We start from the raw sequence: 25,750 nt of genomic DNA, 5'->3' as shown, positions 1-25,750 counted from the left end.
TATAAATAAAGTTTAAACAAATTTGGAAAAAAAGTTTTTTATACATTTTTTTACCTTCCCTGCCTTTAACTCATTAACCAAAATTCATAATTCAGTAAACTTGTGAAAACAAAAACTCAATTAGGTTTTTGATGATTATGAGTAATAAACACATTGACCATTTCTTTTAACAGACATGCCTGTGACTGTGAAAAACATGTTTGATCAAATTTTAAGAACTCACTTGATGTACACAACTAATCTATTTTGGATTCAAAAAGGCAAATTTCACGGAAAAATGTGAAAAGTTTGCATACCTGTTGATCTCTCTCTGCATTGTAACACACTATGAAGTATGCAAAAATACCTAAATTACTGAGTATGCAGAGTTTTTGAATTGTATAATCAGTGCACACACTATGCTATCCCCGAAAGCCATAGGAGCTGAGGACCCGAAACATACACATTTTACATTATACATGTTATATACTGATACAAAGTGTGGAATATGCTGACCATAATCTCTGCAGTGTCTCCTGTCTGGATCTGTAAAACAGTGTGGCGTGTATCTGACTCACAAGGAAAAACTTATGCAGTATTACCAGGGAAATTGTCTTTACTTGTGGAATCTCTATCTCAGCCTGTATTCCTCACTCTCCAGAAATTCAGCTGTATTCAGACATGCCAGAGAGAATGAGTGAGAGAGACATGTGTGGTTTTGGAACTGACTCATCAGATTCATCACTCTTTTCCTATCTCTGTCTTTCATTGTTATGGCAGCCCCTCCTGTTCTTTTCCCCCAGTCTGCTAAAAAAAAAAAAAAAAAACATTAGCAGATGTTAAAATAAAAATAAACAACTTTCAATTTTCTTTGAATGGACAAAAATGAATGAATGAATGAATCATTCAATGAATCAATGAATGAATTAAATTTGTATGAATAATTGAATAATTCAAAACTTATTCTAAATTTGAACCTGTGTTATAGAGAAGAGAGTTAGCCATATATATGTTTATAGATTTACTTATCACCATTAGGATAAGTTAATCATAAAACAATTAGCTTTTTTTTTGGATGACTATTCCACTTTTTGTGTGTTGGCAGTAACCCAGAAAATGGCTACTACACTTCAAAGTTCACCCATGTTTGAGCAAAAATTCCAACTTCTAAAAATGTGCACAGAAAAAGACAGTGAAAATGGCCTGAACTGAAATTATATTTTGTGGACATTATATTTAGCAGGGTGCCATTGCAAATTAAAGGAGCATATAAGCGACGCCACCCTAGCACTGTCTGAAGTTCACCCGATCCTGTACTTCTTCTACTCCCACAATGCTTTGCCTTTCACAGAAACAGAAAATATGATCACCTCTGAGGATTTAGAAGTCTATATTTTTATGTAAGGGTGACACCTTTATTTCTATACTGGTTTATCCAGGCTATAATTTGGGTTAATTTCACTTCTTATTCTATATACTAAAGGCTGTAGTATAAATGAATACTTGAATGCATCTGTGTGCACGCTTCACAACAAGCCACTACAGTAAATCCCAAAGTAGGGGGAGCTACAGAAGAATAGAACTGTTATTATTAGCTATTTATAAACCAGCACAGGCTCAAAACAATCAGAAATAAAACCGAGCAGGTGTGAGCATCTGCATTTCCAAGCTGTGGAAGTAAGCTGATGCATTTTTTTATTTTTATTTTTTGATTGTGCATGCTAAACAAATGAGGACCTTGTGTATTAGTACATAATGTATTTCACCAGACCACATAAGCTGGATATGTATGTACAGAATGTACCAGCTTTAATATCCAGAGGATAAATACTGTGTGTGTGTGTGTGTGTGTGTGTGTGTGTATGTGTGTGTGTGTGTGTGTGTGTGTGTGTGTATTTATTTTCTTCTTTTCTTTTCAGATACATTGTCAATTCTAAAGATATCTCAAAATAGCTTTTTTTTTTTGCTTATTGTTTTTAATCATATTACCTTTACACTATCCTAAAATTGTAATTTATGTGTTTACTTGAAATTGTGTTTTGCATACTTTTATTTAAAGGTCATCCAATAACACTTTAAAATAAGGTCTCATTTGTTAACCTCAGTTAACAAACTAACTGTAACATGAACTTATATGAGCTAGCAATGAGCATTATATTTTCATAGCTTTATTAAACTTTGTTATTGTTAGTTGATAAAAACACAATTGTTCATTTACTAATGTTAACAGATAGAGCTTTTGCTCTTTATTAGCAAATGTCGAAATTATCATCAACTAGATGAATACATTCTGTGGAATAATTGTTCATTGTTAGTTCATGTTAACAAATTACACTTTATACTGTAAAGTATTACCATCAATTCCACTGTAGTTTACATATTTGTACAAAGGAATTTGATAATAAAAATAAATAAATTAATAATTTCATAATACATATACACCACTGTACAAAAGTTTGGAGCAACTAATGTTTTTTATGTTCTTGAAAGAAGGCTGCAAGAAAGTAATGTTGTGAAATAAAATTATAATTTAAAATAAATGTTTTCAAATTGAGTTTATTCAAATTTTTGAAAGCTATTTATCTTTTAATGTTATTTTCTAAATTTATTTGCGGGATGACAAAACTTAATATTTAGTAGGCATTATTCCACACACACACACACACACACACACACACACACACACACACACACACACACACACACACACACACACACACACACACACACACACACACACACACACACACACACACACACACGCACACACATATATAAATATATAGAGCAGCATTTATTTGAAATGGAAATCTGTGAAAGTATCTTTACTCTCTCTCTCTCTCTCACACACACACCCCCACACCTCAACCCCCCCCCCCCACACACACACGCACGCACACACACACACACACACACACACACACACACACACAAACACACAGGTAGATGTTGAATATACGCTTGATATTAGGTTTGCTGACTTGCAAAATTTCCCTACATTTTTAGATGGTAGCGTAATTTATAACTGGCCACTTTAGCAGTTCACCATTCCATTCCTGATTTTTCCATGAGCTATGAGGTCTTACGTGTATCAGAGGCATTAGTGTACACAGCTGTTATGGAGATATATACAGAGCGCAGAGATGGAGGACTTCTGGCTCCCCTCAGAAGCTGTCTGGAATTCAAGAGGCCCTGAGGGAGATTGCTGAGATAGGCTCTCTTCAACATGGACTCAATTGGATTTCGACTGAGATTCTGAGATTCTGAATATTTGCTCGTAATGGGGTTAAAAGGTGAATGTATGTGCTAATAAGCATTTGTAAGGTAATGTATGTGTATTCATGTGTTGCAATGCCACATGTTTGTTCAGAAAAAGATAAACTAATGTCGCACCAGCGACAGTATTCACATCAGCGGGCAAGAGATGAGTCAGATATGGCATTCACTCAAGAAACATGTATTGTACTGTATGTGTTTAAGCAAGTCGTTTAAGGTTGCAGGTTTTTTGTATTTTATTGAAGTTAGCAACTATGAGAAGGAAACTATGAATGTTTGTGCATTTTTACTTGATAGATTTGAGAAATGTTATTAATATTTATTAACAATATTATTAAATCCATATTTGAGCTGTATGTCTTGGCAAACACCATGTACACCCCAAATACTTAACCTTCTACGGTATTTAGATGTGAATCGCATAAACCACTGTCCTCCACAGGTCTCCTTTCCAACTGCATGTGCAATGCTTTTTAGCATTCCCAAAGTAAACCATTAGCTGAGTTTAGTTGATCTGATTTACAGATAAGTTTTTCCTCATAGCTTTGTGGGCGCATGACAGAGAGAGAGAGAGAGAGAGAGAGAGAGAGAGAGAGAGAGAGGAGAGAGTGATGCATCCAAGCTTTCCATCCAATAACATGCTGAAGTGCAACAAGGGTAAGCCTCAAAATACATGATGTGTCAAAACAGAGTTCACCTAAAAATGTATACTGTATTTGCTGGAAATTTACTCATGCTCTGGCCATCCAAGATGTAGATGAGTTTGTTTTGTCATCAGGACTGATCATCACAGAATCCACAAATATTCGGCAATACTCCAGTTCATCAACGTTCATCTTGCAAATCAAAAAGCTGTATGTTTGTAACAAACAAATCCAAAGATATTTTTAACTTCAAACCGTTGCTTCCAGCTAAAATACCAGTCCTCTATCCAAAATTTTGCTTTCTCCAGTAAATGAATAAATAGTTAAATGCACAGATCAAGCACTGTTAGCAAAAACAGTCCAAAAGAGTTCTATGCAGATGTCAGTGAATTGTGATGTGAGAGGACAAAAGGGGACTTTTTTGGCCAGAAGCAACGGTTTAAAGTTTAAATACCTTAATGATGGATTATTATTATTATTTTTCTTACAAATATGCAGCTTTTCACTTCACAAGATGTTAAATTATGGACTGGAGTGGTGTGGATAACTTCTGGAGTATTGTGATGTTTTTATCAACTGTTTGGACTTTAAATTTGACGGCACCCGTTCACTGCAGTTTCTGTTCTGATGAAGAAACAAATATCTACGTACATCCTCGATCTCCGTAATGTGAATATATTTTCAGCTAATTTTTATTTTGGGGTGAGCTATTTTTTTACGTGATTACCCAAGTAAAGCTTTGGTAACATTAGCAAATATTCACCACATGCAAAAAAAAATAAAACAAATAAAAATGTTTATAATCTATAATAGTGTAGCAATGTATAATGTATAGCTCACAACACTTTCCAACTAAGAAGCATTATGTTTGTCAGCACACCAAATTACATGAACCCATTGTGAAATCTGCATGGGGAAATCATGTGGCCTTGCTATTAAAATGACATTTCGCTCATGAAAATCTGCTGAACAAATATTAATGTGACCACACTTTAAAACAGTATCTTTCTTGGTCTGGAAAGAACTTTTTCCGATGTCATCATGCAGAAAAGACCAACCTGTGTTGTGTTTTGGATACTGGACTCCATAATCTACTCTAAACTGCATATATGGCCAATCAGCTGAAATAAGTCAAATGGGCTTTGAACTAAATGAAGGCAAGTAAATAATGCCAAAACTATGCCTTCTGAAAAAGTCCTCATTTAGCAAGAAAAGGTCCTACACGTTCTTCCCTGACTGAAGCTCATCTATTCATGGCAGATCTGCAGATCCCTTGTGTTGTTGTCTTGTTGTTTGAGTGGCACAGTAGCTCCAACACGAACATGTACGTTTCATCTCTGTCACACTTTTTTCAGTTCTCTTTTTCATCTCATGTTCTGCATTCCTGGTGATATGAGGCTAAATTAGAAGACGGCTGTGACTTGAGTGTTCTCAGCTGGCCGGAGAGCATAGTTTTCCCACAATGAAAGTGACAAGATTCTTTGAAGCTATAATAACTATTCTGCTTTATGGATGGAATGGATTGCTTTATGCTCCATGGTTAGCCAATGAAGTTCACAAATGTCCTGTACTCCAATGAAGACCAAGCCAAGGAACTTTAAGTTAGGGAAACTATAGTCGATTTTAGACTTAAATGAGAAAAAAAATATATTTGTTTCCCCAACCTGAAGATCATTTACTCAGAATTCTGTAGAAAAAAAAGGACTTAGCATTTAAATAAATACTTTAAAACAAAGTGTTATTCTTATATATAAGCAAATATTTCTGACAGCAGATTTCAAGGCTTAGGCAAAAAAAAAAAACCAAATGCAGCTGTGAAGGAATTTATAAATATAATTATGCAACAGTTCCCCTTCTCTAATCCGATTGGCCAAACAGTATTCCATTTGTATTTTGTTTGTTTCCAGACCAAAGTACATAGGTGGAGTATTTTATATGAACTTTTTGTTTCTTAAAAAAAAAAACATAAAAAAATATTAAGAATTCAATGTTAACATCAGTTAACGCACTAGGTATAAAGAACTAGCAATAAACAGTACCAGCTTAGCATTTATTGATCTTAATGTTAATTTTACATCTTAAACTTTTAAAGTATTGTAAATTAACATTTAAAATCATATTATTGCATTTTAAACTAATAAAAACACATTTACAATTGTGTATAATACTAGGCCAAACCACAGCTGTTCTGCTATTCTGTTCACTCGTGATATTGTCGACATACATGTGTACAGAAAACAAAGCAACACATGCATTACCACTCACTCATAGAAATATGTGTGCATGGTGGGCAATGAACCACAGACTCCAAATAATGGCTCATACTTTTTTAATTAGTCATGCATGAAGAAAGGAGATTACAGATGGTTTGCTTTAGTCGGCAGACACATGCAGGGACAATTGAGTATGTGAGCGCGTGGAAGCCGGTGAGAAGAGAAAGAGATCAAGAGTTCAACATAAGAGCAAACAATAAAGTAGCCACATTTATGTTTACCTTTCTTCAGCTCAATTGACTTAGTCTCCTTTTATATAACTCACATTACCATGGATCGTTTTTGGATCCTATCTCCTTTTGTTTCTCTCTCTCTCTCCTGCTGGGCCTCTGGTAATAATTCAGACAGCTGTCATCAATCTCCCTCACTGGAAATGTGTGATTCTGCCCTCATATAGATTCTCATCAACACTTTCAGCTGCTTCAGTTGCCTTTGAGTCTTCATCAGGCATGGTCCATTTCAGATAATTGACGGTTAATGAAGAGATTTTTTGGTGGAAAGTCAAAATCTTGGAAAGCCTGGTAAATCTTTCCAGCCTTTATTCGTCTCCCCAAGCCAAATCATGATAAATATGATTTTGCATTTCCTAATGACTCTGAACAGATCCTATAACCCGGAGATCGTAAACTACGCTCAATTTAAAGCTAGTGTTGAAAAAACAAACTCAGGCGTGAGCTGAAATGGGTTTTAAAAGAGGATTCCTTTAGCGTACAGAGAACTGCACTGTTTCATGCAATGTTCCAAAATACTACATAGAGGTCTAGTCAGGAAACCACTGGCATACTTCTGCATGACTAATAAAAAACAAACAAATGACTGCAGAGTTAACAAAAAGGAATATTTCGGGCTCTCGCGTAATTCCAAAGACACTTGCTTGTTTTATATCAGGAGTTAAATTCAGCCAGAACAATCCAGAAGAGTGTTCTGCTAACTGCTTTGGTCAATCTATTCTATCTTCTATTGCACAGTTTTATCTCCCATATAGAGATCACAATTTTTTAAAGTTGCTTTCTCCTTAATCTTACATTTAAATCCATGAAAAAATAATATGTGGCATTAATGCCATAATGCCATTTCAATGCATAATTATGTGCTTTATAAGTACCAGTGAACAACCAATATGCTAGCAATATGCATGCTAAAAAGCAAATATCAATAGCGAGAATTGGTCCCTAAACTAAAGTGTTTCTTTAGGCTTTTTCATATAGACTTTAGTTATATTTATGTCATATTTATCTATAAAAATGAATATATATATTATGAATAATATGAATAGTTATTTTATGATCATTGATTTATTAATTCATTATTTTCTATCAAACATGCACATGTTATTGATGGGGAATTATTATGATGAATATTAATAATAATATATTTTATTATTTTTATTATTATTATTATTATTATTTCATGATCATTTATCTTATACCATTCTAGCAAACATATGCATATAATATTAGCACAAAAGTTCAACAAAAGTGTCAGCATCACAAATATGATATCACTTATCATTATCTTAAGTTTTATTTTTATTTTTATCAGAACCACAGTAATTAGGGAGCACATCAGCGGCAATGTATTCCTAATGATGCGTCTAACAAGCCAAGATCAGGACATCCTGTTGTTTACGGAGTCATTTACTCATGACCGCAGTGATCTACCCGATAATATTCTACAGAAGCCAGCCTTGCTCAATTTAGTTAATGTCAGTAGATTTACAATCACCACAAGAACGGCAGCTTGTTTTTCTGCTGTACGTGGCAATATTAAGATAACAAGCAAATCAAAATGCAGTCATTTGTGAGATTTTAAGGGGAGCACATCATCTGGTTTATCTTTGTCTTGTGTGACTAATGCGCTTTCATGAGCTAGCATTTCAAAGCAGATGTCATGCTTCAGAAGTGTTATACGGCAGACTAACACTCAGACAGATGGGCAGAAATATTTTTGATTGCGATTTCATAGATTGTGATTCATGTGGATTCCTATCACTGGCACAACAATGCACAGCTTTAGTTATGTGAAACTTGGCCAAGGTATGATGGAATGGGTTGGCTGCCGAGCATGTGCCAGTCGACAAACTGTGATTGTGAATAAGTCACGGCCTTGGGCAAAGATATCTTACAATAATGCTTAAATAAACATCAACAAAGTAGCATTCACATACAGGTTAAAATTTGCAACACTGGCTCAAAAAAATAAAATAAAAATAAAAATAAAGCACACTGTTAAAATTAAGTGTAGACCAAAATAAAAGTAGGCAAAGTAGATGTGTAAATGCCTTCACACGAGAGTTTATTCAGGCTTTTTAACTAGATCAACCAGTGAGACTTGGTCAGTCAGCTTCACTGGAAAGGTCATGCTAGTTGCCCCACATTTTTGCAGCACGTTTATACTGGTCTACAAGCCAAACCAGTGTCATACCAGGACTAACCTGCAAACCAGTCCTAACTAGCATGGAAATTTAGGAGGGAAAATGTAAGAAACGATATAAATATGAAAAGCCAAGTAGTCAGAGAACTGTGAAATACAAGCTGACTTCCATTTACTGGGAATTTTGGGAACTTTTGGTGCAGCAGATGGGTCCAGGACTAATGGTGGAGGCAGCATATGGTCCAAGCTGCTGCACTGACAGACAGTGGATTACACAGCCCAAACACCTAACCTTACCTTCCTTGACCTTTGACCCTTCACTGAACCTTCACCTCAGATGAAGCATACTGAACCACCAGCAGCCATGTCCAAACCAAACCAGGTGGACAGAAGGAAAAAAAAATGTGGCTTAAAAAAAGAGAGTATTGTTGTAGAAGTGTCATGCTTATGCAAGTGGTTCCAAAAGCACTGTTGAAAATTAAGTTCCATTTTTTTTAGGTAATATCTATAATGCTGAAGCAGAAATTACACATTCATTCATTTAAATTGGTCCAATCAAGACACACTTTTAACAGGTCATTCGATTAAACTGATTCGATTCGTCTTCTACCCAGCTTCATATAACTCAAATTTTTTTGTCCCACAGAGTGCGAAAATAGCAATTATCAATAAAAGTAGTAACATCCAATAATAATAAAAATAATAATACAATTAGTCATTGTCTTTGTGGAAAAAGCAATAGAGACCACAAAAAAAGTCAGGAATGACATCAGAGGAATTTGGAAGCTAAACATGACTCAAATGAACTGAGTATTGATTTTGTAATACACAAGCAACATGTAATGCCTTGGATGTTGGTCTTGTTTGTCAGACATCACTAGTTTCCTGTGTCTTTTTATGGTGCTTAATAGACCATGCTTGAGTCAGGGGTTGACAAATAGGTCAGGTAATAAAGCATGTTTTGTGCTGCCAGCAGAACTAGCTAATTTATTTCACAGCACCCTTGACCTAGTTCACTCCAAAGCGCTGTGAGAAAGAGAGAGAGAGTGAGGGTGAAGGATGTACAGGAGCTCCTGTAAGTTCATCAACAGGACAGAGACAGAGCGAGCGATTGACCCCACGTCCGTGTAGGAATGTGCGTGTGTATGATGGGGGCTTGGTCCCCTTTAGGGCATGTGTGTGAATGCTCCTCTTTAACTAGAAGTGAGAGTTGGGTGGACCCCAGAGTTTGGGTATTTATTGGATTTTCTTAAGAGGTGGGCACAGAGAGGACCATTGAAGAGAGACTTTTAGCAAATGTTTCAACATAGTTCCTCTTAAAAATCTAACAAGTATCCATTGGTAAGTTTTAATGACCAATGCCCTTATTGCTCTGTGGGAGGTGCATGCGTATCTTAATCTTGCGGCCCACGTCAAGCTGAGGACTCTTGGGAAGGAATCTATGGAATCCTATTGACTGAGATGAATAAACAAACACATTATGTGCTAGAGGATTCGATTAAAGAAGCATGACGCAAGTCAGCCCAGGTGTTATGGCCCACTCTTAGCATTCCCTAAAAACAACTAAAACCACTTATTTTGAAATACTTTCTCACTCTGTTTATCACGGTGCATGGCAGAGAGCTTCTATTTATGTCTGAAATGGTACTCAGGGCTGGATATATTCATGTCTAATACTTGCCTGACCACATTCTTGAACTGTTTATATGAATAAAACCGAACATATTGCTAAACTGGCATCCTCAGTTATTTCGACCAGTGGTTTTAAAACTTTTTAATGCCAAGAACCCCCAAATGAAAGAGAACTCCTTCTAAAGATATAAAGGAAGCTACATTTAAACTATGTGGTAAAAAAGTGTAATATTATAAATACAGCGTGTTGTTTCCTCATTGTAGTTTTTAAAAGTAGCTTTTAATACGTTTTATTTAATATTTATCAATATTTTATATTGTCATTGTCATTTATATTGTCATTTTATATTCTCATTAATTACTAAAGCAAATTATTAAATTATAAATAAATTATAAAATATTTACTTTGCATAAGTTATTATTATTCCTGGACCACCGCTTTACATCAATGGGTGTCATCAGTGGATTAGTACAATTACTGCAGTTATAATTTTTTTTTTTTTTTTTTTTTTTATATAAACCCTATCTTCATGTTGGGCTTCCCTAGTAATACAAACAGAACAATCGCTAGTTCAAAAAGAGCCAAGCCAATAACATCCAAACTTGCTGGGAAAACTCCATGGTTGACTTAAAGTTAAAATATGAGCTCAATTCCCATGAGAAGTACCGCTATCGGCATCCCCTGCTCAGATCCCAGAATGAATGGCATCTTCTCACTGCAGCCCAAACAGGGTTGAGATTCTTTAAATGGTTGGACTACGAGTAACGTTATTAATTCTTACACTAATACATCAACTTGGATGGCTGCTCCTCAGATTTATCTCAGTATTTACCTGCTTCATCACTCTAGCTTAAAAATAGATCTCAAGAACCATTGACACTCCTTACGTCACGGGCTGAAAGAGGTCAAGATTGCTTAAAACAAATAGGCATCTTGTGCAGAAGTAACTGTTTACATCATCCATCTCGGACTCAGAGGAAAGACAGTTCCAACAAGATTTGTCACCATCTTAGAACTCAAGTCTCTAGAGCAGAACAGCTCAATTTCAGTCAGGCAAATGTTCTCTACACTATTCCAAACTTCATCACAGCAGATAACCTTTCTAAATCCATCCATGCAGCAGCAATATCAATATCACCCTATGGACCATCCCGAAGACAAAGTCTGGATAAACATTTAAGTTTCATTACTGTAAGTCATAGAAGAATAAATAAATGGGTAGAGATGTGAAGTCCTAGATGTTCTTCAGTCTTTTCTATTTAGCTTATAGTTCTAGATCCCTGAGTCAGGCTTAGTGCTAATACCATCCAGCTGCAGTTTTGAAGCTATGACAACAAAGCTTAGCTTAGCTTCCTTACTTAGCTTCCCAGCCCCCAAAAGATTGAATTCCAGGAACATCTGGAGTGACTGACCCCAAGCTAAAACATTATAGCTGTGTGGTAAGGACCACAACGCATGAATAGTTGCACCATATAGAAAGAGATTTCCCCTTAATGAAAAGGTGAACCTTTTTTTTTTTACCTTACCTAGCCCTTGAGACTGCATATTAGTAACTAAATGGTACATATTAGTACCATTTGAAAGGGTACCGACCAGTGGCAGCTTTTATAGCCTCTTTTTTTTTGGATAGGGCAAAATATCCCTAAATAATTTAAAATGCGTTTCTGCTTAGTGTGATTATCAAATTGCTGTGTTTCCATTAATTAAATTTATGTGAGTGAAGTGCATCACTGTGTACTTGTACATGCGAGCACCTCATGCACCTCATGATCCAGTGTTTTCAGTTCCTCAGTGACGCTTACAAAAAAGCTTTACATTTGAAATTAAGAAAGATATATAGATATAAGATATATATATATATATATTAAAAGAAAGATACTGAATTATATAACATTTGTCTTGGTTTGATACTGACATATATTTGGATTTGTCACCAATATTTATTTCACAAACACACACACACACACACACACACACACACACACACACACACACACACACACACACACACACACACACACACACATATTTTATGGATTAATTGTGCCTCTAAATGAAGCTTATAATGCATCTCATGAATAAATGAAACCACATTATAATACATTACAATACTTATGTGTTCTTTGTTATATGTTATATGCATTATGCATTAAAATACATGACAAACAATAAATTTCAGATCTAACAAGGAATTTGCAATTATTATTTGAACATTGCTTATATTTATTTATAAAAAGATGTAATGCATTACAATTTATGGATACCCTTATAATGCATTCTGTATAAAGGTTTAGAGTAAAGTGTTAACAAACACTTTCTTTCATCTCATGTGAGTGTACATCGAATTACACTTGTCTCAGTAAAATGAGACATCATATGATTTTCTCAAATCAGTCACAATTCATGGAAATACATTTATGCAGTATACAGCAGAACAGCGACATTATTGAAGTCGGGTCGCGACAAGCATGATGCTGTAAGAACACCATAAAATAAGCTTTGTATGAGGAATCAAAACAGACCTAGAATAAATGGCTGCCTTTATAGATTAACTTCAAGATTAATGTTCTGATCATTACAGCATAGGAATGCAGGTAACCATGGTGACCACAAACAAACAAATAACAACATATGGAAACATTATTAATGACTTCACATTCAGGCTGCAAGCATTTTAACTGTGTCTGCTGGCTGTCACATCTTCTCACGCTAGATCTTAGAGCCTTGAAGAAAAGTCACGAGAAATGTTTAGAGAAAAATACAAAAAGAAACTCAAAAATAATCATTGTTTATCATAAAGAAAGTTGTTGTTTTTTTAAGATTATGGTGGTAGACTGTAACGTTTCCAAAAGAAGAGACTCAAAACAGATGCTAGGTCATGAGAAATGGCCCCTCAGATAGGACATAAAAAGAGTTGTGCGTGTGTTAAGAGTGACAAAGTGTTTGGTTTATGAGCCAGATGCACTCCAGCAAAGACTGAGATAAGATTCCTCCTCACTGGCTGTGCATGTTCTTCAGTAATGGAGCAGAAACCCCCGTCTTTCCCCACCTCACACATGACCAATGGTTGACAACGTTTTAACACACATACGTACACACACACACACACACTCGTGTTAAATAGTGTCAGCACTACATTCGGCCACTCCATCGTCCCTATTATTACCTCCATCATTACAGCACTGTTAAGGTCATGTGTCAAAGTTCACTCGACAGGGTTCACGTCTCGGGGGTGACACTGCGCTGCGGTGGCTTTCTGAGCCTCTTGTCAAGACGACACTTAGTCTGTGACCTCAAGGTCAGAGGTTAAAGGTGACGGTGACACCACCCTTATCAGGAAGCCTCAGATGCTGAGAGTCTGCCTTGAGGAGGAGAAGAAAGGGCTTGGAAAGTTAGAGAGATAGAGATAGAGAGAGATCATGAAAAATGGAGGACAGGGAGCCTTTTTTAGGGGCCACACAAATATCAATTAATTTGATCTCTCCTTTTCTTCCATCCTTTCTTCTTTTTTATTCCAGTGATGGCAAAGCTGAATTTTCAGCAGTCATTACTGAAGTCTTTAGTGTCACATGATTCTTTTTAGGTAAGGTTTTTTTTTTTTTTTTCCAGCAGTTTTGTGCACCAAGGTTGTTTGTATTTAGTCTGACACAATGTCTATTCTTACATATTAATTGAATCTGTTACAATCTTATTTATACATTTGAAAAATCTGACCGTCAACTCGCGCACACAGTGTCTGGTTGTCAGTTGAGACCGCAAAATAATCATTAACATGCAAGACAACTTCAATGCTGAAAAACACAATTCAGACATGTCTCTTGCCAAGGGCTTTTTTTTTTGGCCAGATGTCAGAAATATAGGTTACCCCTGAAATGAGAATTTTGACAAGTGTCACTGATAACATCTTTAACCCGTGACAGCCGTAACATAAGACATAGATGCTAATAGCATGGTGTCTGGTGCATAAACCAAAAGTAAGTTGTAGTTTGTAAAGAATAGCTTTTTCCTAGAAACATGCTGCCAATTGCCTTCCAATGACTTTCACTTAGAGAGCAGAAACCCTTAATCTAATGAAGAAGTAGGCCAGGTAATTTTATATTTGATTGTATATGGAGGGTTCACAAACCATGAAGAGAGAGAGAGAGAGAGAGAGAGAGAGAGAGAGAGAGAGAGAGAGAGAGAGAGAGAGAGAGAGAATGCTGCTGATAAGGACAGAATACAGGTTTAAGGCCATGTTCTATAAACGCAAAACTCAATGCAGCCACAACAACCACCCAAAGAGGAAATGAAGCGTAGCTCTATAAAACCAAAACAACGAAGAAGGAGATTATGATGCCTTTGAGAGAGAACAATAGCGATGCTGTTATTACAATCCTCCGTTCATTTATAATATGCTGTTGAAATCCCCAAGAAACCTCACATCTTCCTCCCTGGGAGATAAGAGTAATATTCAACCCTTCTTACTGTGAATGGTGCAACACCACAAGCATTCCAGCAAATGAAAATGCAGGAACATGAATCTTTGAGAATAGACTTCAGCAATGCATGCTCAATTAAATAAAGAGTATTTCGAGTATTTCTGAGTGATTAAAATACAGATCAGTGGGATGTGGTTCACTTACTCAGCATGGGACCCCTAACCAGACAGAGGCCACTGAGATGGCAGAGACCCCTGATAACTGCTGTGGAACTCCCACAGTCTCAGCTATCACCACAGGTAAACAAACAAAGCAGAACAGATGAAGGACAGAAGATAAGAGTGGGGTATGTAGTGTGGGCTCAAATTTACACAAACACACTCAGTATTGCACAGGCATAAGGAAACCCAGAGACTCTCTTTGTGTAAAATCAAGATGGGTGTGATGTACAGTTACCAACGGTAGGATTTGGGGGCAGTCATGGCCTAATGGTTAGAGAGACGGACTTGTAACCCAAAGGTTGAGGGTTTGGAAGGGATTGTAGGTAGGGTGAGTGAATAACCAGCGCTCACTTCCACTCTCAGTATCATGACTGAGGTGAGACCCTTGAGTAGGGTTGGGAACTAAGAAATGAGAACTGATAACTGATTCTAATTCAGAACTGGTTTTATTGTTTAAAAGAACCGGAACCGTGAGCAATGTCTAAGTTTCGGTTCCGAAAACGGTTCTAGTGCGAAAGGGACCAAGCACTGTGAGCCGCCTTCTGGATTCTGCATTTTCTGTAAAGGATGTCACAAACCGAATAACAGAAACGACGCCCTGCCTCTTTAATTACTGAGCACATTGTTTCCAATGACGCACACTCCCCAGACTCGCTGCGCCGCGTCGTGTCTTTAACTGCCGAACACATGTTTCCCACGACTGTGCACGTCGATTTGTCTGACTGTACATGTACCGGCAGCGTGCAGCACCTGCCACCACTAAATTACATTATATTTGTCCCATATTGTCATTAATATACATACTGACAATAAATAAATAGACTGCTATTGTTATGCAAGTATGAGGGATAGATTATTTAGTATACAATAAACAAAGTGATAGAAAATATTTATTTTCATGCATTTTAAATGTTTAAAAATAGGGAAACCACTCATTGCATCACACCATCTCCTGACTGCATTATTATTTGTAAAACAGGGGCTTTATGGAGTGTGTGTATACATGGTTATAAGTATAACCGTTTATATTTAATTAATTTAGGGACCTGAACAAGTGTCTTAGTCCTCAAGGGACTATTTGGCCAACCAGCTTATCCCTGATTGAAAAGCAAAATGTTATTGATAGTGTAAAAAACATCAACTTTGAAGCATATGGTGATTGATGGCATAGCATTACTCAACATTACTTACTGCCTTCAAGCAACACTACATACAATGAAGGTAAAATAGTAAAAAACATAATAATAGTTCATGTAAATGGAACCGGAATCGGAACAAGAAAATTTGTTTACTGTAATATATGGTGAATTTTCACATTGCCAACCTTTAAATAAAGTTGACAGTAAGTGATAAACAGTATTGAGCATTGCGTAGTTGAGTATTGTGCATTTTTCCTTACGACTATTTTTTAAATAGTTGTTTAATGATTTTAATGGAACCGGAATCGGAACTGGAACTGGAACTGGAACTGGAACCGGAACCGGAACCGTTAGGTGGAACCAGATCCGGAACCGGAAATTTTTTTACGATTCCCTACCCTATCCTTGAGCATAGCATCGAACCCCCAAATGCTCCCTGGGCACTATACAGCAAAAATGTCTGCCCACAGCTCCGGGTGTGGGTTCACGGTGTGTGTGTGCATTTGGATGGGTTAAATGCAGAGCGCAAATTCCGAGTATGGGCTACACATCATGTCACTTCACTTATAACCAACTTCTTGTTTGGCTATAAACTGAAAATATACACAAAGGAGGCCTTGAATACTTTTCATTTCTGTTAGGTTTGCTCTTAAACATTTACAGCATTAAATAAAAGAACATTTACAACATCACCAAAGTTCCAGTAATAATGCAATTAAACTGATATGTCACTACAATTTAGTAAACATGTCCATATTTATTGCGTCAGTTTATATTAAAAGATGCTTTAAACCCCTGAAAATTTCCCTTTGGATTTTACTGGGCCAATCCAGCTCTAAAAATGGTGCTGAGCTGGTCTTTTTAGACAGGATGCAAAATCAGACATTCTTCACGGAAAGCACCCAACACAGTTTCCAAATATTTGTGCATACCACTTTTCAGGACGCCTTTTCTGCATGAGAACTCATATATTGGTTCCTTTCAGACCAGACTGGTTCTGATTGGACGGTGTTTGATGGGTCACTGCTGTCTAAATGGTCTGACTATGTCTGGATTGGTCTGTTGACAGAGCTAATAAGTGACCAGTGACATCACTTTAAGACCTGTTTTACTGGGGCTACTAACAGACCTCAGTTTATTGGTTTTAACAGATTTCAGTTCCTTCGCATGTACACATTCAGGGTCAAATCTGAGGAAGTCATCTGTCTTGAGATTCTATCATGATTGCACATTGAATGACTAATAATTTCTCATTTAGCATATAATTTTAAGACTTGGCGGCAATCTTGATAATACTTCCAGACCATCATGCACTGCTCCTATGTATTTAAATGAGAAAAAGACAGAAATCTCAGTTTGTCAGAAGGTAAAGTTGAGGTCAAAATTGTACATGCACTTTGCAGTATTTGCAAAATATTAATATTTTTACCAAAATAAAAGGAATCATACAAAATGCATGTTATTGTTTATTCAGTATTGACCTGAGTAAGATATTTCACATAAAAGACGTTTGCATATAGTTCACAATAGTTGAATTCATAAAAATGACCCCATTCAAAAAGTTTACATACACTTGATACTTAATACGGTGTTGTTAAACTGGATGATTCACAGCTGTTTTTTATTTTATTTTATTTTTTTATAGTAAAAACTGTAAGTGCTTAAGTGAATTCAATAGAGAAAGTAGTTAAATTCAAGTGTTTACATGGTTAACATGGTTCTTTCCTGTTAAATGAATAAAGATATTATAATTATAAATACATTACTTGTTTGCATTTACAGTAAATTTAGCTAGTAATCGGACAATAGTACCATCTTTAGCTCAAATCACACACACACACACACACACACACACACACACACACACACACACACACACACACAATGTTATTTGTCAGGCTGGTCCACATACTGCGGAATTAAGAGTAAATAAACACCTAAATGGAAAAAGGTAATTGGCTCTTTTAAGTATGGGATGAGATCAAGATGGGATCACATTGAGCGTTGAGATTTATCCCATTCACATTGATCTAAAGATTGTTAAGAGCACACTCTTTAGTGATTTAGTTAATACAAATGTATATAACATGACAGTCATGACCAAATGTCAAAAGATCCCCAAACACAAAGAAAGTGAAAAGAAGAGAGAGAGTTGGAAAAGTGAAAAAAAAGAAGCAAATAGCCTCTGGTGTGAGTTTCACAGTGTCACTGGGATTAGGAAAACATTCCTCTCCCCTTGAATTGAAAGAGTAAATGATAGCAAGAGAGAGAGAGAGAGAGAGAGAGAGAGAGAGAGAGAGAGAGAGAGAGAGAGAGAGAGAGAGAGAGAGAGAGTCAGGCAGACTAAAAGCATTAAATTAGAGTAAAACACTCACAGTACTCCCTCACATCCCATAGTCATGTTTGCTTAAACATAAAACACTGCAATGTTGTTTAAAAACGTGCTCCCTAACTTACTGCAAATTTTAATAATTTTCAATTATTATTATAAAAAGGCAGTCAAGCTTTACTGCTTTAAAAACTGTTATAACAACACTTACATTTAGAGGACTACAGGTTAGAAATGTGTACTTGAAGACTGATAACTTGGAAAAATGTCACAATGGTTTATCTATGAAAATGAGCTGAGGCAAGGAAGAAGAAGAATCAATAATATTTGATCTTTCAGGCATGATAAAAAAAAAAAGTTTGAGATCCTAGCAAGGGTATATGGCAGAGTACGTGTTTTGTAAAGTGGCACCTGCGAGGCTCTCAGGACCGTTGACAGAAAACAGGAAGGAATGTTTCAAACCATGTGGAAGATAAGAGAACTGTGAACATCAGCATTGGTGAGGAGGTATAAAGACAGACAAACACATCAAACACGCAAACACACACATGCACATCGCATTCCTGGACCACCCGTCTCCCCAAACACACACTAAAACTCCCTTGAGATTGTGGTCTAATTAAACTTTATCTCTCTCTCTCTCTTTCTCTCTCTGGAGCTTAATGAGATGGGTGTTTAGAATGTGTTTGAAGATGCTACATGGCTCAAGGCTGAAGACTTGGTACATTCTGAAAACATCATGACACAAACACAAACACATATAAACATCATAAAATATGAATAATTGCTACAGAATCTGGCAAACCATATATGTACAGCCAAGTCTCTATGGTATCCATGTCCCTATGTGGCCTGGGTTCTCCTTCAGTGGAACTCTACACTCATAACTTCCAGTGGGTGACAATAAACTTAGATTTTATTTGCAAATAAACAGATCTAACATTAATGGGACTGCAATTTCAAGAATACTTCAGAAGACTGCAATATTTTCATCATTAATGTTTTTTTTTTCAGGTATAGCATAGGAGCCTTAACTTTTAAATAAGTATTTAAAGTATTTACCAATAGTGAAGAGCCTTGAACAACATTAAATGAATGAATGAATGAATGAAAATTCATAAAACAACGTAAAAAGGGTGAAAAAAAAAAGAATACATTAATAAAAATATAAAAGCATGAAAAAAGTGGAATTACAATAAAACATTTAAAATTAGAGTAATGATATAATAAATCAAATTAACAGCGGAGAAATGATTCCATTGGAATTTTTTTGACTGTGGGTGTGTAAATTCTGGTTTTAGTAATTGTATAATGATGTGTGAAACATCCTGAGCATTAATAGGGCAAAAAAAAAAAAAAAAAACGGTTTTGGCCCAAAATCTTTTTAGATGAAAAGTCTCTACAGATGTGGTTGTTATCGTCTTCACACTGTTCTTTCTTTATGATATAAGACATCATTAACACTAATGGGACTGAAATTAAAAAAATACTTCAGAAGATTTTTCTTTATCGCATTTTTTTCCCCATTAAAGTGTATTTTATTAGCATAGGTATAGCATGGGTTCCTTTACCTTTTAGTATTACCCATATTAAACTAAATAAATAACAAAACATGTAAAAGTAAATAACAAATTATAAATGACTGCACAATAAAATAAAATAAAATAAAATAAAATAAAATAAAATAAAATAAAATAAAATAAAATAAAATAAAATAAAATAAAATAAAATGGAAGCATGATTCCACTCGGATATTTTATACTGGGTGTGTGAATTCTGGTTTTGGTAATTGTATAATGATGTGTGATACATACCCTGTGGTCATAATTGGAGCAATACACTTAAAAACAAGTTCAACGGAAGTTGATTAAGGCACAAACTCTTTTCAGATGAAGGGGACTCTACAGATGTGGTTGTTATTGTCTGAGAACAGACAAACCACAGCGCTTTAAATGGTACACTCATCTGGTTCTATTATGCAGCTTTACCCAGCACCTAGCTAACTTGAGGGTTTCCAGCCTAGTCCACTTGGAAGCCAAACAATCCCACGGTGGTCATTTCCTGAACCAGCACGACTCATGGACTGGCTTGTGGCTGACTGGAACAGCAGGTTAGCTGCTGTAAATCATTAAATACTCAGGGTCGACATGTGTGCTGCAAGCCAGATGGAGAGCAGGTGGAAAGGAAAGAGGATGACCTTGAGAAAAAGGCCTTCAAACTACAGCCTCAGCCAGCTGTGGGAATCAACAACATGTCATGGAATTTTTCAGAGAGCTAGTGTGTGAGTGTGTGAATGAATGTGAAAGAAGAGAGGCAGAAAAGTTAGAGATCAAGCCATAATGGCTCATTTGACACTTCTGTGTGGCTTTGATGTACTTAACACTTAACAACTTGAAAATACAATATCACACCCCTAGTTTTCACTCTCCACTGAATAGCAGGCATGAACACACACACCCTGGGCCTCAGTGGGCTTGTACCCAGCTGAGGAGGCTTTGGTCTGAGGGCTAAAGCGTGACAAGGACCCTTTAAATCGGACTAGCCAACAAGACTCCCCACTGGTGATCTTTTCACTCAGAAAAAACCAAAGACTGACAGTCACTAGCAGAAGCAGCAAAGTCACACGGCATGACAGCGGATGCACAAATGAAGCTGTTGGACCTGAAGGAGACCACTTGAGACAACATTAAAAAAAGGTGGAAACAGCTATGCAGATTTCAGAATGCAATCTAATCTGGTTAAATCTGAAAATAAGATTTACATTTATGAATAAAGAGTCTCTTTCAGAATTATGCTTGCTTTTATTTATCTGTCCCCATGGCTTTGTTCAGTCTTGTAATGGAAAGCATGTGTCCTGACTCCCATTCAGAAGATTTCTATAATGATTAATGTCAGACAAAGCCATTTATAGGTTATGTAATTCCATTAGCTGGTAAGCGCTAAACCCTCGATTGCACGGTTTGTCCTCTGGTTGCCTGGAAGGCAGACATCACATATACTGAACTCTGCAGCTCCGCAGGTGACCTCTGACCTGAAGGCAATCTGAACATTCATCTATCGTTAGCCTGCTGGGTTATGACGCTAAATGCTACAGCTAATCCAATTAAAATCTATTAGTGGAGAAAGTATGTTGCGAAAATCATATTAATGTTACGTAGAGCCCTGAGAAGATTAAGGAAACATTTTCACGCTAGTCCAACCCTCAATCCCAGTCAACACATTAATAAAAAATCAGTGTCTGGTAGCAACACCAGCACACCACCATCCATCCCATGCTGGCGGCAAGCACTAACACACAACATATGATGAGACAGGTAAATATATTATTACTATTATTATTATTTAGTTTAAGCGGTTAAAAAAAATTAAATAATAATTAAAATAATAATTCTGCCTCAGCTTTATGTTTAGATTTTTTTTAAATAAATCATTATATTTTTTATGAATAATTTAAATTAACTTATATGCTTATTCTTTCATTTTTTTATTTTTAATTATATATTTTGTAATGTTGTTGTCATTTTGATTAGTTTTGTTTATTTTAAATATTTTAACAATATTTCTATATTATTTTATTTTGTTTGAATTCATTTCTTTATTTTGTTATTTTGCTATTTTATTTCTAATTAGTATTTTTTGTGCTTAAACTTAAATTAAACTAAAAAGAGAAATGTTGCCTGGGCAAATAAATGAAACACAATAATAATGTATTTTTTTTTTCTGTTAAATTTTAATTAACAAAAGTCTTTTAATAGATTTAGTTTTAGTTAAACAATAATAACCATGACTAAAACCTAAACCATTAGTTGAGCAAGTGTTGCAGTATGTTGTTGTCGCTCATCAGACAAATAAACAAATTACAGTTCCATTTGGTGCCACTAGTGGTGCAGAAGTGAAACACTGTACCTTTAAGAAACTTAGTCTGCATGTGACCAATGTAAATCTCCTCGGACTTTATGACTATATGCTGTGCTTGTTTACACACACATAAACACACATACACAGGTCATTTATCCACACCCACACTCTGTTCCACAGTCATTTCCGATACATTTTTATTTAATTACAAACATCCTGCTTACTGAAGCCACAACATTCTTGATGTTGATCAGAAAAAAAGATGGGGATTAATTTGATGTGAAGTGGATGAAAAGGAGGGATGATGAGGAAAAAAGAAGAAACGTCTGAGAAGTTTTTTATGGGCCGCTGTGACCCACCTCTCCACCTCTCTTTCATCTCCGGGTGCTGAGGTCAGAGGAAGATACCTTCACACTCTGTGGAAAAAGAGCACGAGAAGGCTAACATCCATCACCCCAGTCCTGTCCAATGCTCCTGGGTGTAGGAGAGGAGAAGGCAGGTCTCTGACCTGAAATCCACACCCTCAGGTCCTCCAAAGCTGGAGAAAGAGGACTTCAAGAGAGGCCGTTATGGCTAATGTGGAGATATTTGCTGAGAGAGGAAGGTTAGCGAGGGTGATTTATGAACAGACAGTGAGGTGATGGGGGAAAAAACATTTAGAAGTAAAGGAGTCTGAACAGTCTGACAAGGGGAGAAGACCTGCCAGTTCTTCTCATGAATATTAATTATCTGACGTGATATTCCCCCAAAATGATTTGCTGAATTACTTGACTACAGGCATTTTTTTATTCCATTTTTACATTTAGATAACATTTGTAGTGCTCATTTAAAGTTCATCATTAAAAACATAATTTCTAATCTCTATCCAATTTCAAAATGAATACCCAATTTTCATACTGTACATTATAATGTTGTGATGCTCAAATGAACTTCAAGCATCTACAATGAGAAATTTATTTAGGCAGAATAGGCAAACAAAAAATAAAAATAAAAAAGGTTACTGAAGCTAAAATAAATTTTTCATAAGAGTAACCATAACTTATGCCAGTTAAATGTAATCATGTCAGTGGAGGTGCAGTGAATGATGAAAAAGTTTACATTACAAATATATAATTATACTGAACATGGATGCAGCATGGGATAATAGTTTCCCAGCAAACATATATATGGAAAGAACACCTTATACATAAAATAAATAAATGTTACTAAAAGATTGTTTCAGTAATGATGTTGAGATGATAGGCTCATACTTTTGAATAAACCATTATACTACACTGCTACTGGTTAAAATCATTATTAATATTTTTTTCTGCATCCACGGTGGGTTTCAAGATATGTTGAGTTTATTTTTTGTTGAGATAGCTGGAACTGTTATACTGTTATAAATACATATATACATATGTATACATTGAATTTCATGATTGAAATGTATTTTTTCACTCACCAGACAAATTGGATACAAAATTTTTAAGTTAACGGCCATACATAACTTTTACTAGCCAAAAATACAACAACAAATAAAATAATAATAGCTAGATCTCAAACCGTGGATCATTTATCATTGCTATATATCGTCATATTGCACATTCTATATACAGTCATGATAATGTCATGATGTCTCATGAGTTCAGTATTTTGCACTAAACCTGCGCAGATTTGGCTTGCATGAACTTACCCAAGATATTAATGAGTGAAAGTGAAAGTGTAAAAGTCGTGACATTTGCCAAGTATGGTTACCCATACTCGGAACTGGTGCTCTGCATTTAACCCATCCAAGTGCACACACACAGCAGTGAGAAGTGAACACACTGTGAACACACCCCCGGAGCAGTGGGCAGCTATAGATCCAGCGCCGGGGAGCAACTGGGGGTTCAGTGCCTTGCTCAAGGGCACTTCAGTCGTGGGTATTGAGAGTGGAAGAGAGAGCTGTTCATTCACCCCCCCCCCACCTACATCTCCTGTCAGCACAGAGACTCGAACCAGCGACCTTCGGATAACTAGTCTCTAACCATTAAACCACAGCTGCCCCTAGGATAGGTATGTCAGAAGTAACCGATAGGTCAACAGTAAACGTCCAAATTGACTAGTGATTTGACAGTGTTACCCACCACAACTGATTTTGTTCATTTCAAACCCTTAATATATATATTCTATTTATATATATAACTTCTGCTGATAGTTCACTTTCTGACATGTTTAGTTAATACAAAAGGGAAGTATAGATGCATTCCCAGCAGACTAAGACTTGAGGTACTATACGCCAGACCTTATATGCACACGTATAAAAACACAAGAAGTTAATCCACCTCTCTCCATTACTTTCTTGCACTCTCACACAATAAATCACTTATGACTGTGAATGATTTCCCGGCACTAATATTCAGACATCTTTTAAAGACCGCAAGAATGACACAGCATTTCCTATCTTCATAATTGAGTATCAGGTCTCACATTCATAATGCATTCTCTGAGACTTTATGGATATAATAGAGATAACCTAACACAGAAGTGCATCCCAAAAAGGCCCAGCAACACCTTTAGCATCTCAAAGTCATGACATCATTGTCATCTCAGTGCATCTCAGTCATTTTTAATGCAAAGTTCAAAAGATTCATACATTAAATTTTTCACAAAATGAGAGAAATAAGATTTAAAGTCTTATTTGATCAAAATCAAACAACTTCATGCTTAAAACAACAGGGTCAGAAAAATAATCATACTTATCCTTTGAATTAGGTTTCTTTTTCTTACCTCACTGGCAGATTAATATATTTTTTTCTTGTTTTAAGTATGAACTTACTTAATGTTGTTATATTTTTCAAAAGTCTTTATGAAAATAGAGTGAGTTTATACTTCAAACCCTTCCGTTGAGTTAAGTTAATTATTTTGGCTGATAGTTTTGAAGCAGAAACTCACTTAATTTTCATATATTTTTCAGAAAACAAGACTTGAAACCCCAAGTCATTTTAAATCTCAAGCAGATGTGTTTTGTTTTCAGAATGTTTAGATATTTGTACTGGAAAAGAGACAAAAATACTGAGTAAGAATAGCATGTGTGTGAGCTTCTAGCATCAATATGACATTAAGAGGCCATGCAAGTTTCTCAGAAACAAGTTCTTTTATCATTGCCTCTACATTAGCACATCCACACCCTCTTCCACATCCACTCACACACTCACCTGTCAGCCTCTGGTCTCGTGTGTTTCTATTAAACAGATCCAGAGCCCTGCAGGTGGAGTATCTGATGTGTTCACTCAAAGATCTCAGACGCATGGATCGTGACATTTTCTCCTGTTCTTGCTCGGTTTTAGATTCTCGTCCTGCATCTGCCCTCTCCCGGGTCTGTCGTTCTCTGCTCACTCCATTTTCCATGTCCGGTTCTGCGTGGAGTGCTGCAGTGTGCATTAGAGAGTTCCCACTGCAATGTTTTCACATTCAGTCCTGCGCTACTGTGTGTGTGTGTGTGTGTGTGTGCGTGTGTGCGCGTGTAGGACAGAGTGCTTTCTGACTCAGGCCTCAGTGCCTCCGCAATGTGAATATTTCAAAAAGCCACATTTGTGTAATTTAAGTGCACATGCTCGCTCTCTTTGTGTGTCCTTCAAGCTGC

At 36.2% G+C, this 25,750-nt stretch overlaps 1 protein-coding gene across 3 annotated transcripts in view; it reads right to left on the bottom strand.

Annotated features, from left to right (window-relative positions):
* The window catches only part of LOC132142263 (rho GTPase-activating protein 7-like), a 98,058-nt gene that overhangs the window by 25,365 nt on the left and 46,943 nt on the right, over window positions 1–25,750 (bottom strand). Inside the window, exon 1 of one of the 3 annotated variants that reach the window (XM_059552008.1) lies at window positions 25,323–25,530. The exons of 1 other annotated variant lie outside the window; for it this stretch is intronic. In XM_059552008.1, coding sequence (XP_059407991.1) covers window positions 25,323–25,515 — 193 coding nt within the window. In that variant the 5' untranslated portion in view covers window positions 25,516–25,530. Of the gene's footprint in view, window positions 1–3,649; window positions 3,732–25,322; window positions 25,531–25,750 lie in introns of those variants that run through there. One more of the 3 variants, XM_059552009.1, reaches the window with a different exon arrangement.

Source organism: Carassius carassius, chromosome 6 (assembly GCF_963082965.1).
Source record: "Carassius carassius chromosome 6, fCarCar2.1, whole genome shotgun sequence".
Classification (NCBI taxonomy): Eukaryota; Metazoa; Chordata; class Actinopteri; order Cypriniformes; family Cyprinidae; genus Carassius; species Carassius carassius.
Note: the sequence above shows the minus strand (reverse complement) of the source record. Positions and strands in the feature narration are given on the sequence as shown.